The sequence below is a fragment of the Hippocampus guttulatus genome, chromosome 22 (genome assembly GCF_054856545.1).
Source record: "Hippocampus guttulatus isolate MCC_2025c chromosome 22, RoL_Hgut_1.0, whole genome shotgun sequence".
NCBI lineage: Eukaryota > Metazoa > Chordata > Actinopteri > Syngnathiformes > Syngnathidae > Hippocampus > Hippocampus guttulatus.
In genome coordinates, this window is record NC_141282.1 from 5,902,757 (window position 1) to 5,917,228 (window position 14,472).

The following is a 14,472-nucleotide window of genomic DNA, read 5'->3' on the forward strand; positions in this document are numbered from 1 at the left end:
ACCTTGTGTACGGTCATGTCGCTTTTCTTCCCTCTCCTGGATGAAGTGTGAGTGGAATGTCTTGCTCTCATTAAAATGGTGCAGGGGCTTTTCATTGTATAAAGTTTGAAGAAAAAAAAATAAAAAGTATGTGGAACTGGATGGGGGAGCGCGGGGGGGCGGGGGGGGACTTGACGTTCGTCACATTTGAATTTTCTTTGACATTTGTCGAGGGGAATGTTGACATCAGCTGCCTGCAACCAAGTTAGCCGAGTGCAAAGTATTTCGGAGTGACTCACGTGCATGACAAATGAACTTTAATTAGCCCCGTCACATATTTTGCTCAGTTCATCCGAATGCGTCACTTTAATATTTGAAGTTAATGCAAACGCGCCACAGAGGTAGACCTCATGCTGCTAGATTTGTTTCGCCGTGTTAATAGCCACTTTGTGATAGATGAAACGTAACCCCCCCCACCACACACACACACACACAAATCTACCGCCAGCCCTCCAAAAATTGGCTACTCTTAACTTCCCTCGGGCATGACGGAACCCCCCCCCCCCCAAAACTCACAAACGACATTTGGCCATACGAAAATGCATTGAAATGACAAAGCAACAAATAGCACTGACGCTAACCGGCTAATGTTTTCTTTCACAGCACATTGTCTTGAGAGTTGCCATATATGGCCCCACTAGGCATACGTCCGCCCCCCCCCCCTCCCCCGCCTGCTGCGTTGTGCAGTTTTTGTAATCTTGACGGCAGACGGAACGTATAAGACGAGTGCAAACGGTCACATGTATGCAAGTGCTCCACCACCTCCTCGCCATCATCATCCCAGCAGCCAGGTTATCCCCTCCTTCGTCATTATCCGCGCACCAGCTCGTAAATCTACCTGCTGACAGCGGCGCTCCGGTGTCCTGATGCATATTCATAGCAGCGCAGCCTAAATATTCATGAGGCAGCGTCTGGCCAAAGCTGCTCCAATCGTGAAATATAAGGCGCACTTTGCCTTTTTACGGCCTTGTTTTCTCTGCTGTTGCTTGCAATGTGTGGGGGTCGGGGTGATGTATTTGCATGTCTCAAGGAGAATTACCGCGCACAGGTTTTCCCTAAACTCCACGGACCACTTCACGGGGGTAGTACTCTCCTCTTGGGTTTTTCTACACCCCCCCCCCCCCCACCCTCTCGAAATTGTACATGCTTTTGGCCAACGATGACATATTACCATGCAGATTAGACTTTTTTTTTTTTTGCCGCCCCCCCCACAAATAAGTAAACTTAGCACATTTTCGAAATTCAGTTTCGAACCAGTCATTCAAGCCGAACAGGATTCCCCCAATGAAATGCGACTAGTGGCACCGCCATCCTCCTCACCCCCCCCCCATTCCAGATTGCGACAGTCCCATCGGCAAGTGTCGACTAACGACGTGTGCCGAAAAAGCTCATTCGTAGCAGCGTGGCGCGTCGCAACGCCTAAAATATGCTTTCGACAAACACATCTGTTGACGGAGCTTAATGTATTCGCACGCATCCCGATTTGAGCGCAAACCATCTGTCACATGAGGATATTGGGTTATGTAAGCCTTCAAGAAGTAAAGGTAGGCTCATAAGGTAATGGCACTGTAACCCAATTATATGTGCTGGGCATAACCAGCCTTTGGGGAATTCTTCTATTAATGTCCTAGTTCCCCACTGACGCCTAATGTGCTTTGATTTTTTTTTTTCTCGTGCTTTCATTTGACTGCAGCCTCCTATAGTGCATATGTTCCAAATTAGCCTGCTTATACAGTGTGTCTTTACACCTCTTTTCATACATCCGAAGACAATGTGTTGCTAATGATGCCTTGAAACAGCCGGCTGAGGGTCCACAGGGTCTCATGCGAAATAACGCCGCGGTGACGACATCTTGAGGCTTAATTCCTTCGTATTAAACCATATAACATAACTCTTTAGCCGTAGCCTATTAGATACAAAAGTCTATTCCCACAAGAAGGTAATAGTGTTTTTTTTCACATTTTTTTCTGGTTTCTCAGCTCTTTTTTGTCACTTTGCTTCCCTTCTCCTAAAAGCTCTTCCAAACTGTATCCACATCGCTATCATTATTTTTTTATTATTATTATAGTCTCTCTATATTATGGGTTTTGACAAATAGTGTGTGGGTCTGGAATGGATCCAGGGGGTTCACCATTTTCATCTAAGTCAAGGCAGACTTTTGGATACGCCTATTGTAACGAGATCCCATTAGCAGAGCTGTACTTAATATTTAGTCTAGCTGTTGGCAATGAATGCCTTTGGCCTCTCTCAATCCAACAGAGTGAAACGTCCTAAAATTTTAACGCCTCGCCAACTGCATTCGAGGTGACGCCGCAATGCCAAATGGTCTTTTACATCCCGCTAATACAACAATGACGACTTTGGCCTTGAATTGATGCCTGGTTACTGGGCTGAGTAATGAGAAAATAAAGTGAATACTCAGTTCATACTCTCGTGATGTGGAATAGCCGTACGTGCTAAACTAACAGATTTACTGATTGTTATGTAGCTTACACCATCCACACATTTAGAAATAAGGGTCTCTTCTAAAACATTAATGCAGCAATTAGCTTCACCGCAAGTGTTGGTGCTTAATAAGGCCGCCGTGTTCCGCATCGGGATCCGTTTTCCTCTCTTGTATCCAAATAAAAGCCTTTTTTTCCCTCCCCCTACCGCACCTCATCTCCCAAGCCGCTAAAATGTTACCTCTCCGCCTGTCGCGGCTGCCAACTTTTTGTTTCTAATGGCACATTCAGTCCTATCTGTTGACTCCTGCCAACACGCGCCGCTGCTGAGTCGCTCGGTCTGTATTTATGGAGGTCAATCATCTAATGGACTGTTTTAAATATGTATAAAAGTGTTAAAGCTGTCCACTTTAATTTACTAGGAAATGCTGAAGACCTCCCTTGCACTGTACTCATAAAGTTCCAGAAGAGGAGCTTACGAGGGCTATTTTGCAAGCGAGTATGGGGGTTGCCTCCCATATTTACTGGGGGCCTCGTGAATAATTAAACAGCGGAGGACCTTTTTTTTCATGGCGCTCGGGTCACGGGACTCTCGACTATTCTTGGAAAGGAAGCAAGCTGTAAAAGCTCCTCGCGCAACAAGTGTGGCAAGTTGAACGAGAAAAAGCGATTCTTTATCGCCGGAGATAACAGTAACCACAACATATCACAGACCCCCACCGCTGATTTTATTAAACGCCGTCGTGAGCGTTCCCCTTTGGCGAGTAAAATAAAAACAGATCGCACTGGCAAATTGGCACGATCCTCCAAAGAATCCCCCGTAATGGCTCTGAGGCATGGCAATTAACTGCCTGTGGTGCCACAAGGTGTAAATCCAGTAAGAATATCATTTCAATGTTTGAGGACTAGCCGTAGGAAGAAAAAAATAATCCAAATGTGGACTGGAAAGCAGAAAACTAGGAGAAAGACGAGTCAGAAGTGTTTTTATGTGCGTCTTTATGGCCCAGCTGAGCGGCAGCACAGAGGCCAAGTTAAACGAGGGGGGGGGGGGGGGATTAAAGGCAGCGCCGGGGCCCGCAGCCTCTGTATTCAATCAGCACACTGGGCCACACCTCAGCCTGCATGCTGATGGGACTGCAGTGAAAGGAGCCATGCACTCAGCCACTCCCATACACAAGCGCCGAGGATATCGAGGCCCATCTCGGCCATTGATTTGTACAAAATCTCAGCTTGTGTCGCAAGAGTCCGATTTTACTGCACTGTAATAATTTCATTATTTATTCATGTAAAATGGAGCCTCTTTAGGTTTACAAATTATTTGGTGGACAAACTACATTTTCAAAGAAAGCAAAGTCTCGTGCGTTATTTTCAGTTCACAAATGCATGGCCTTGTGCCTACTAGCAAGCGCTAGGAGAGAGCTAGCGAATTTTAATTGCATCGAGAGCAGTGGAAGTTTCACCTCCGGCCACGGTGCAAAAATTCGCTGGTGCGAGCGAGGCTCTGTGGTCTGATGTTTGCCAGTAAATCCACTTCCTGCATTTTAACATGCCGCCTTTTACTCAGCGCGACTACACAGGCTAACAAAGATCAGGACCGCTAGTTCGAAATGACCACCACGTTCCACACTTCAACGCAATTCCCACAGCAGACATTATTGAATGCAAAAAGACTGAGACCTTGGCAGTGTGATTCGTGATATTATGACGTGTTTTCACGTATTTCTATATTGTTCTCTATTTATTTTTTGCTACACACACACACACACACACACGCACGCACATTCACACACAAAACAAGGTCAACAAATCTTCATTCCAACTCGGCTCTTGAGTGCCTGCTAACAGACTCACAGAATAAATTTGTAAACCGAGGTTCACAACTGTATAATAATTTCTGGCGTCCCCCAGGGATTGGTGCTAAGATCCCTCCTGTTCATCCTCTACATGCCCCCTTTGGAATCATATCATACCGATTAAGTGCAGCGCTGCATCTCCACTACCTGAACGTACCGGTTAAAATACATGCTCCTCCCGGATGTGTACAAACCCCTCCCCTGTACTAGACAATGTCAAACTCAGAGAATTTTTGCATTTTAATCAGCTCAAAATGGTGCCTTATTACGTCCCACAAACAGAATTTTGACACAGGGTTACCGGTAAACCCACTCTCTCGCTATAAAAGGGAGCAGATAAAACAGCTGAAGGTGATCCGAATACATTTGTATAAACTGGGTCAGACTGCGACTGTACTGCAGTCAAATAGAATGAGCGTTCACAGATTCCGGATGCGTTCAGGCTTCTGGCTAAACAAACACACACACATTAAAGAAAAAAAATGATAATCACACACAAGCAGGCAATGGTACAACAACAGCAACAACTATTACTTGGCGAAAGTTATCTTGTTTGCAGCGCCGAGAGTAGCGGAAACAGCTCAGCTGGTTGAAATGTAGCCCCGCTGAGGAAAGTGGCATTTTATTCCCTTTGTCTGTGAGGCCGCGGCCAGTTTAGCTCAACATGACCAGTCACGCTTGTTGTCGTCACCGTGTGGTGGCCTCAAGCTGCAGCTGCATTTTTGAAGAGGTGCGATGCCTCTCAAGTCTATGCGGCTCCCCGACTGCAACAACATAAATCCCTTTCTTATTTCGGTGGCGATGAGCGCCGTGTGAGCTTTGCTGTTTGTTCCCCTCCACGTTCCTCTCGCAACACTTCCCAGAGAACAAGAAGCCACATCCAGTCAAGTAGGCCAGCGTGAAATACCGTATTTCCACAAATAGTGGCCCTCCCCATAATAGACACCGTGCCCTAATTAATCGCCGAGGGTGTCATCCATTAAAACAAATAGCCTCATTCTCTATTTCTAGTTCTTGGGTTAATTATTTTGGGTTGTTTTGTACAAATAATACCATATCATTTCACGCATGGTTCCCCTAACTTGGAAATCCGTCGTGCAGAAGCTGCTGTCAGCCACGGCTCACGCTCAATAACTCACACACGGACTCAGTATGTTTATTATAGATTTGTATACTCCACTAGCCTTGTTAAAATGCCGTTTTCATCCCCTGAGAACGCAAAGCGACGTGAACGGAACGTCCCGCATTCACCCAAAGGTCTTTAGTGTGCCAAATTGCAGGCACATTTAAGGACTTTGCCTTATCATTGCCCCGCTGCGAAGTGTATCCCTTGGGGGAGGGGGGGGGGGGTCTTAATTGCGACGGTAAGGTAGCGCGCTCATAACCGTACGTGGGGTTACAGGGGGTCGTTTGTTTCCCCTCTTGTCTCGCAGTTTTAATGGATGATCGTGCTTTGTTTTGCGCGCCGGAATTATTAAGCAGCGTTCACAATTCTAAAGCACCGCTACAGCGGGAGGGGGGTCCCGCGGGAGAACACGATTCCGCGTGTGCTTTTTGCACAAGGTCGCGCAACGCGGCAATTGAGCTTTGTTTATTCTGGGCGCGAGTCAATTCCACGGCGAATCTAATCGATACGTGACGACGAGAGAAGAGGAATTCAAAAACCTTTGTGTTTTGGATGTCACGGAGAAGAAAGCGTCCGTCGATATCGTGCATGATAAAAGCGTCGTCTCTCAATAGAGCCAATCGAAAAGCAAACGCGGCAGGTGGGCTATTACATATCTCAGAAGGATTGCTTCCAAAATATCGGAACGTACTCAAACAACATTGGAAGAGAGATGCTGGCAAAGCAATGATGCTGTAATGATGTCATGGATTTGACTAAAGGCCAATCAGATTGCTTTGGTATACTGCTCACAGACATATTTGCGTTTCACACTTTATCAGAACAAGCCAGCAGGTGCTTTCGTTTCATGAATGTTACAACAAAGATCAACAACTAACAAGTATGAGGATTCGACTGTTGGAAGGAAGCAAAAGGAACAAAAATCATAATGAAACGAGCCACGCTTCATTTTGCGAAGAAGCAAACACGCCAATGTAAAATGAAAACACTTGCAAGGAAGCATGGAGCGGATGGCACACGACAACTCGACAGTGCGCTCGAGTGACTTTTGGGAGTGGATCGACATTATTTTGGAAATATTTCATGGCTGTGGATGGTACGAAAAACAATCCTTTTTGAATACTAATTATGATCCTTTATCATACTTTTTTTTTTCAGTGTACCGCTACAAAAAAAAAGTGCATCATTACTTGCTAAACTGTGCAGGAAGTTTAAAAAAAAAATGATTGTGGCTGCGGTTGCATGGCAACAATGGCTTAGCTGCGAGAATGCGGATGAGTCAGAAGAGGAGAGAGCAAAGTCTATCATGTGGCCGTGTTTGACATTTATGCCTTGCTTATTTTGTAAGCGCATGTGCCGATGTTGTAGCGCGTCTGCTCCTGTGTGCCAGCTGCTTGCCAGAGCGTTTTTTTTTCCCTCCACCCTCCCATCTTTTGGACGGAAGAGAGGAGGAAGGGAAAAAAAAAATCAAATCATTTCGCAAGAGTGTCTCCACAAAGCAAAGAGAAGTGCTCAGACAAGCTTTGCTCACTCAAAATAGATGGACCCTTCGCCTCGTACCGCCCCCCTCCTCCTCCCTCCCCATCGCCGTGATTGGAGCGTGCTCCCGGTGAGGATTGTCTGCGGAATTTTCTCTGACTCATGGTGGCGGCGGCGGCGGGGTATTAATAATATCAAGGCCGGCTTTATGATGGCTTTTCAGTCAATCGATCAGCGTCGGAGGGGATAATGAATGTGTGTTCTAAATCGAGGCACTTTAAGATGAGCTTACTTTCTTTTTGCCGGTGGGCAGCAATCGAACCCACCGGCCAAGATGCCGTGACATTACCTCCGACCTTTCGCTTTCATTCTGCCGCCATGTGTACATTAAAGCGCCCGCGCCGGTCCGAGCGGTAAGTTCGAGGTAGCCGATGGAAGTGACGGACAATCGGTCCGACGGTATATAGCGCGCGTTTTCAATGGGAAGATTGCAGGCAAGATGCCAAGCCGAGGTGACTGATGAGGCCGTGGAAAGTGCGAAAGGGGCTCAATCTTTTTCATGCTTTGATATAAAACATCCGGTTGCCATTCAGCTTTTGATTCATCGTCCGGAGAGCGATTGGGCGATATTTGAAGGCTTCAAAAGAAGAACGAATGTTGGTTTTAATATCAAATAATATCGAGCAGCGACGCAATTAACTTATTCAGTACCAGCGAATTGTATACCAAGTCTGAAAAGACGTTTAAAAACGTCTTTGGGAGTGGATCAGTTCAAAGACGATTGAATGGGAGAACAAATGAAAAAGTAATGGCGTTGAAAAAGAAGTCATGGACGGAGACGTTTTGTTTGATTTTCATGGAGCGCGACCGCATGGCGAATCATGGGAAGCATCAAACACAAAATAGGACGACAATCCTTCAAACTAAATAGCTACTGGATAAACGATAAACAAAATAAAGTATCTAGCAATCGCCCGCCTACGTAGCGGCCATCTTAGTGGGGGCAGAGTTCCCATCACAGTCAATGCACGGACATTGAAAGTAAGTGTTGTAGGCTGCATTAAAAAAACATTTTAAAAACGGATTTGGAGCATCAAAGCCAGACGCTCCTCGCTGATTTTTGAGCAGCTGCAGTACGCGCAGGAGCGACGCAGCATCCTGGCATGGGCTCATGCCTCACGTTTCCTCGCTCACATCGCGCTCCTCCCCCAGCGCAACAGATGCCATCGCATCAAGCTGTCATGTCGCGCTTTTGGGTTAAGTGGAGATTATTTGGGGGAGACGTTTTTGTACGTGCGCCTTTCCATGGGAAGATGTCTGTTTACACATGTCCATATGTCACAATCCTCATCGAGTCATGTTGAACACACGCAAGCTGTGTGGCAACATATTGAACCATGTCGTGAGATTTTGCACCAAGAGGGAAATGCCGTCATTTCTACAAAATTGATCTATTTTGAGTTACTGGACGCAAGGTGAGAGATCCAATCAGCCCGAACAACACAAGCTGTCCCTTTTTGGCCCTTTGACCCACTCGGTGGAGTGCATGAACACCCTTAACTCATTCACTCCCAAAGACGTTTTTAAACGTCTTTTCAGATTTGTGCCAGAATTGGCTGGTACTGAATGAGTTAACAAAAAACTTTTGCTGCGCTCTCCGTCAGCATCTCTCGGGCAGCAAAAAATAGGCATTTATTTTTTTGTTTTAGTTTTTATTTTTTTGGAAAAATGAATGCGCGACTGTCCTGAGATGACATGCTGAGACCTTTGGGCCAAACGGGAGGCGCGGCGAAAACAAATGCTTTGTCGCCGCGCTGCCCATTTGTCAAGACGGCCGGCCTGTGACAGAGCAATTGTAATGTGCTGAGGAGTGGGAGGCAAAATAATAAGGCATTGGGGGGGGGGGGGGGGGGGGGCGTCAATAACATTACGTTGCATTACGACGCACGCGCTGCCGCGTGAATCCATCTTCCGCCGCCGCCGCGTTCATTTCACTCTAGGGTGGCCACACATACATTTTAATCAGCCATTTGGCCAAGCCGAGATGTCAACCGCTCTGCAAACTCAAGCTGATAAGGCCGATGATAAATCATAGCTCGCAGCTTTGGAGATGATTTCGGCAGGCGGGTTCCGCCGTCGGCGCGGGCCCGCACTTTTTGTCGCATTCAAAAGGTAAGGATGGGGACGAATGTGTGTCGTGACAAGCAGAATGGCGTTTTACTACCACCGCATGTCATTGTTTGAGTTTTCGTGACGTTTACTGGGGGGAGGTGAGGGGGGGGTGATTTATCTAATCCAAAAACAATGTGCCTTGGCTCAATCAAAGTTGCGAAACGCCGCTTCCAATAAGATGGCCTGTCGTTGTTGATGGCTCGCCTTGCCCTTTCAGCACAGCCACTGGTTCCAAATCTTTTTAATAGCTCTTTTTGTTTTGCTCCCGTTGTTTGTTTTGAAATGAAAAATCACCTCCCATGAGCGTCAGTGTCTCTGGCCATCCTTAAATCTTTCCACCCCAGGGCCACCATCGGCTTGAGATTTCATCATTACTTTGATTTACGGCCAAATACGAGTGACACAGACGTGTCACGGAAAGCACTTTTTGGCGGATATGACTAAACGCCATATGGCCTTCAAATAAAACCTTTTTCTAATTTTTTTTTCCTCCTAGATTTTTCTGATGACTGTATGACGACTGTCTCTTTTGGTGGAGGGGTCGTACTTTGTACCTCGCTTCACTTCATTGCACAATACTTAGTGACCTTTTATTGTTATTATTTTTCAATGTTGTGCTTGACAAATAACCCATATATTTAAAAAAAACTAAAACTAATACGAAAACTAATTATTCCTCAACTAATACAAAGCATTTTCAAAAAGATGAAAATAAACTGCTGGGAAATTGAATAGAAAAGTAGAAACTATTTAAAAAAATGACATTTTAAAAGATTTCCACATTTATGTATTTCGGGTCATCAAATTTCACTGCGAAAGACTGACATTTAGGTTAAATCTTATTGCCGTCAAATGTCAAAACCGGTCAAATACGGAAGGGATTTATAGCAGCGCTCGATAAACTATGCAGGGCTCTCATGACACTGTGCACTTTCCAAAAAAGTCGATACACAACCCAGCACATGCGTATACTGCCCGGCCCGGCACTAAAACGAGCACATTTGTTTTCATTCCCATATAGAAGCACTCACGGAGGACACAGTGCAACGCGGCATTAAGAGGATATTAATTTAGCTTTGCTGACAGCCGCAGCGTCGACAGCGGCGGCGCAAGGCCCCTCGTTGATGAGACGTGGGTGAGTAATGAGCTCCAGCGACTGGAGAAAGACGAACAACAACAGCCGCCGCGACTTCAGGCGTCAAGCGCGGCCTTTGAGCTCGTCGACTTGAAGCGCCGCCGAAAATGCGGGCACAAAACGCATCCAAACGGTCTGCCGAGCGTCGACGCGGGCGACGGTGAAGGGAGAGGCGGCGGCGGGGTGTTTTCGCGGGAGCGGGAAGTTGACGCGCAAAACATTGCCATCCGCACCGGAGTCGATATGACAAGTCATTATCTGCCGTCGGGCCGAGAAGGCAGAGCCGTTGCAAAAAAAAAAAGGGGGCGGGTGAGGAAATTAACAGGATGGTGGAAGAGGGGGCCGATGAAGGTGGAGAAGGCGTCTTGATCTCCCAAGACGTGACACATTTGATTTTGTTGACATGCATTATTGAACAAAGTCATCTGGTGTTGGAGTCGCAGCGCTTATCTGCATATTCCTCACAAGTCTTCGTCGGCGCGGTCGTATTTATAGATCGTCGCTTCCCGCACGCGCTCGCCTGTTTGAAGCGACCCGCCGCGAGGCGCCGACGGCGAGGCGCGCCGCTAACGGCTGCGTGGCCGTTTGCGCAAATTCCTCAAATAAGATGGAGAAGATCACCGTTTTGATTGAGAATGAAATCCCGATTGAAAAACACGATTATCCGTTCTTGACTGATTTTATTTTTGTGTCAGGACGTTGATTTGTTTTTTGTTATGTTTTTATGATTACGATAGGGCAAAATTGTAACGTTTTTTTTTCTTCTAAAGTTTAGAACCGTCTCTTTCACAAGCAAGAGTTGACTTTTCTTTCACAAGTCGGTTTTGAGCTTTTCCAGTCTTTAGTCAACAGCCGCACGACACAAACTAATTTTTGGGTCTGGGCTGGCGGAAGCATTTTTTTTTTGTGTGACTTTTATGCTAATACCTCATTGCTTTGCCGGCACCTCAAAATATTCAACAACAAAAGACCGAGAAAGGCTAAAGAACGTATTTGCCGCTCTACGACTGAGAAACACGCTGGGAGCAACGCTGACTCACCGCACGGTTGGCCTTTAGCCCTCGCCCGCGTCATCGTTTCTCACCACTCTACACACACGACCGCCACGGACATTTTAAGAATGGCGGAGGAGCTTCTTAGGTTGCGGCAGAAAAAGCGGTTCGAGCGCTTGAATCTTAACTCCTGCCATTAAAAGTAGCAAGGGAACCCTAATTTGAGAAACTTTCCGCTTTATGCCCCGGACACGATCAGGGTCTTTGCCGCCGCTCCGTCCGTGCCCACGAATGCTCATTACCCCCAGGTGTTGACCCCCCTCGCTAGCTCAGTTCATTAAGACGAGCGGCCGAGTGTCGGCGACTCCAGTCGGGATTTAATCACAACTTCCGCTCTCGTGCCAATCACAATTAGGTCCTGATAAGCCTCTGCGGGCACGGGGGGGGCCTTGAGGCTTCCACACACAGACAAAGGTTAATTTGTGAGCAGCGAGGTGCCCGGCTACAGAGCCAAAGGTCACCTGATTGAATACATGGCGAGCGCGGGTGCGTGCGCGCGTGCAATTACAAAGTTCATCAGTATTCATGCGCTTCCTTCACGGCTAACGGCTACATTACCTTCAAAGAGATGCGGCTGATTGGATGAAGCTATGGAAAGTCGTTTGAGCATTGATTGCAGATCCTTGCTATCCAGCTTAAGGTGGACCACTTGGTCCTCACGAGCAAGACTATTCAGTAAACTAGTAGAATGAATGTCTTGTTGGAACCCCCGCCCCCACCCACTGTTAGTAAGGACACACTAAATGGACATCAAGCATGATATCAAGTAAATTAGAGATGTCCGATAACACTTTTTTTTTCCAGACCGATACCTGTTGTACTTTTGACGCATAAATTTCATTTAACGCAAATTGTGAGTTTCGGTCCTTAATTTGAAGGGGGCGGGGGGGGGGGGGGCAACATGACAAGAGTCGAGTAGTGCCTTGCTACTTGCGCAGACTCCCGAATAGTCCGAGTGACGCGACAGAAGGTGTCACGGAATCGCGGCAAAGCAGATTGCTGGCTCTTGCCCCCGCGTCCGCCTGCCTGCGTGCGTCTGACCTCGCTCCCTGCCGTGTATTGTCATTCTCAGGCCAGCTGGCAGCGGGGACATGCGAGATTGTGACGCTGGACAGGGACAGCAGCCAACCGCGGCGGACCATCGCCAGGCAGACGGCCCGCTGCGCCTGCAAGAAGGGCCAGATCGCGGGAACCACGAGAGCCAGACCCGCCTGCGTGGACGGTAAGGCTTCGAGTTTGTCCCGGGGGGGGGGGGCGGGGATACTATTAAAGCTCAGGTGGTTTACTGCTACTTGAAAGTGAGCGATGAGAACGCCTTAAGATGGAAGAAAGCAATTTTGTAAACATTGAAATTCAGCGTTCAAGGGCATCGAGTTTGAAATATCACTTCATTATTTTTTTTTTATGATTTTTTTTTTTTTTGGGAGAAGTCGAGTAATTTTGCGTGAGTGATATAATTCCAAGGCTATTAGTAGTGGCAGTCCTCAAAAGAAACAAGTGTGAGTTAAAGGTAAACTAAACCAGGTCGTTCCAAAATCTAACCTTGCATTCATCTCACTTTCAAGGGCCGTTAAATTCATTCCCTGCGCATTTAAAGCAAACAAACATTCAGCCCAAGTACAAAAGTGTCTAATGAAACTGTGACTCTGCATTTTTTTTTTTTTGGCGGTGCTTCCGTCAGCAAGAAAGCAAGTGGGTGGAATTTCATCTCATCTTGCAATTTTGGCTTTTCTTACACGGATGGATCAATGTTTCTACATTCCTACTTCCTTGTATCGATCAAGCCACTTGTCCGGAATTGGAAAAAAAAAAAACCCCATCAAACGTATGCATATATTGCAGACATAAAAATCTAACTTTGTGTGCATATTTTACGAGGCCGGGGGTTGTAATTTACAAGCTACCGCCGTACGACATTGCCTCTCGTCCGTATAAAAACTTTATTGCGGGTTGTATTTCAAACATCCCATGGCTTGCCATTACTGCCATGCAAATGTGCTTATCTGTGCAAGCGCGGTCTTATTTTGTTCGCAGTCGGAAAGTCGGCGAGAACGAGCGCTGCAGCCGGTGACCCGAAATGCCGCAAATGGGAATTCAATCAGTTTTAATCCACTGGAGTCCTTGAGGTCTGCCTTTGCCGCCGCCTCTCGTCGGCGTCCTTCATGCCTCCGCGTACCGCATCGGCATTTTGCGATAATCCGTAGCCGTCGTTTCTACACGCCGGCCGATTCCAGGTCACTGTTTCTTAATAGCGACGAAGACGGTCACGTACTATCGTCAAAATGGGGATTGCGGGGTTTTGTTTTTTTTTTTTTCTTCCCTGTACTGGTTTCGAAACCCTTCCTCACTTCACCCCGAAGACGCCGTCGCATATCCGCAATCTCCTACTCGGGATTCTTTTTTATCTCCGCGCTAGCCTGATGACTTTTGAGTGAGGCCGAGGGTTTGGCGAGACTGCTGAGCTGTAACAAAGAAAAGAAGCTCTGAAGAGTCGGGGAGAGAATGCGGCGCCTCTATTATGCCTCAACGCTCGCCGGCGAAATGGGCCGCTCTTCTCCAGCAGGCACTTGTCAGCTGCATGTTTGAGCACCAAAAAAATAAAAATCAGGATGGTGTCATCCGTTACGTAACGTTCCGTGTAAAGAAAGCCGCCGCCGAATGGTGAAGTCGTTTGCGTGTGACTTTTGACAAGTGTGAGCGTTTGGTGGTCATCTACAATCAATCAAGGCGTCGTCGCCGTTTTTTCCTAATTTGTTATTAATTCCTTCAAAGGAATGTGAGCTGAATCGAAAAGTGACACGGCGGAAGTTTTGACATCTGAACGAGCTAAGTCCTTTTTGTTTTGGTGTTCCGACGTGGTCTTTTGAAGGGGGAAATAGAGCTGTTTTTAGCTAGCAGGCTAGCCCTTCGGCTAAATAAGCTTCCCTTTGCAACCCCCCAAAACAAGACGTTTTTGTAATCATTTTCAATTTGGATGGGTGGTCGCCACCTGCGTTTCTGCCATCCCGGAAGTACCCCAGAAGCTATTTATTTTGTTTTTTTCACCAACCACAAAAATGGGTCTATTATTCTGTTGGACGAACGGCATTAGAAATTGATTGGAGCTTCTGTCATGTAGCGGAAGAGCATTTCATCGTTCCGTCTGTCACTTACATCTCACTGGCACCGACAA

At 46.8% G+C, this 14,472-nt stretch overlaps 2 protein-coding genes across 6 annotated transcripts in view; one reads left to right on the forward strand and one right to left on the reverse strand.

The window, feature by feature from the left end:
- Positions 1-14,472, reverse strand: part of brd1a (bromodomain containing 1a) — a 193,298-nt gene that overhangs the window by 68,427 nt on the left and 110,399 nt on the right. The window lies entirely within an intron of this gene.
- The window catches only part of tafa5a (TAFA chemokine like family member 5a), a 71,724-nt gene that overhangs the window by 31,936 nt on the left and 25,316 nt on the right, over positions 1-14,472 (forward strand). For all 4 annotated transcript variants that reach the window (XR_015099147.1, XR_015099148.1, XR_015099149.1 and 1 more), the window contains one exon: positions 12,373-12,522. Coding sequence is in view for 1 of the 4 variants with exons in the window: in XM_086102800.1 (XP_085958926.1) it covers positions 12,373-12,522 (150 nt within the window). In the remaining 3 variants the exon portion in view is untranslated. The remainder of the gene's footprint in view (positions 1-12,372; positions 12,523-14,472) is intronic.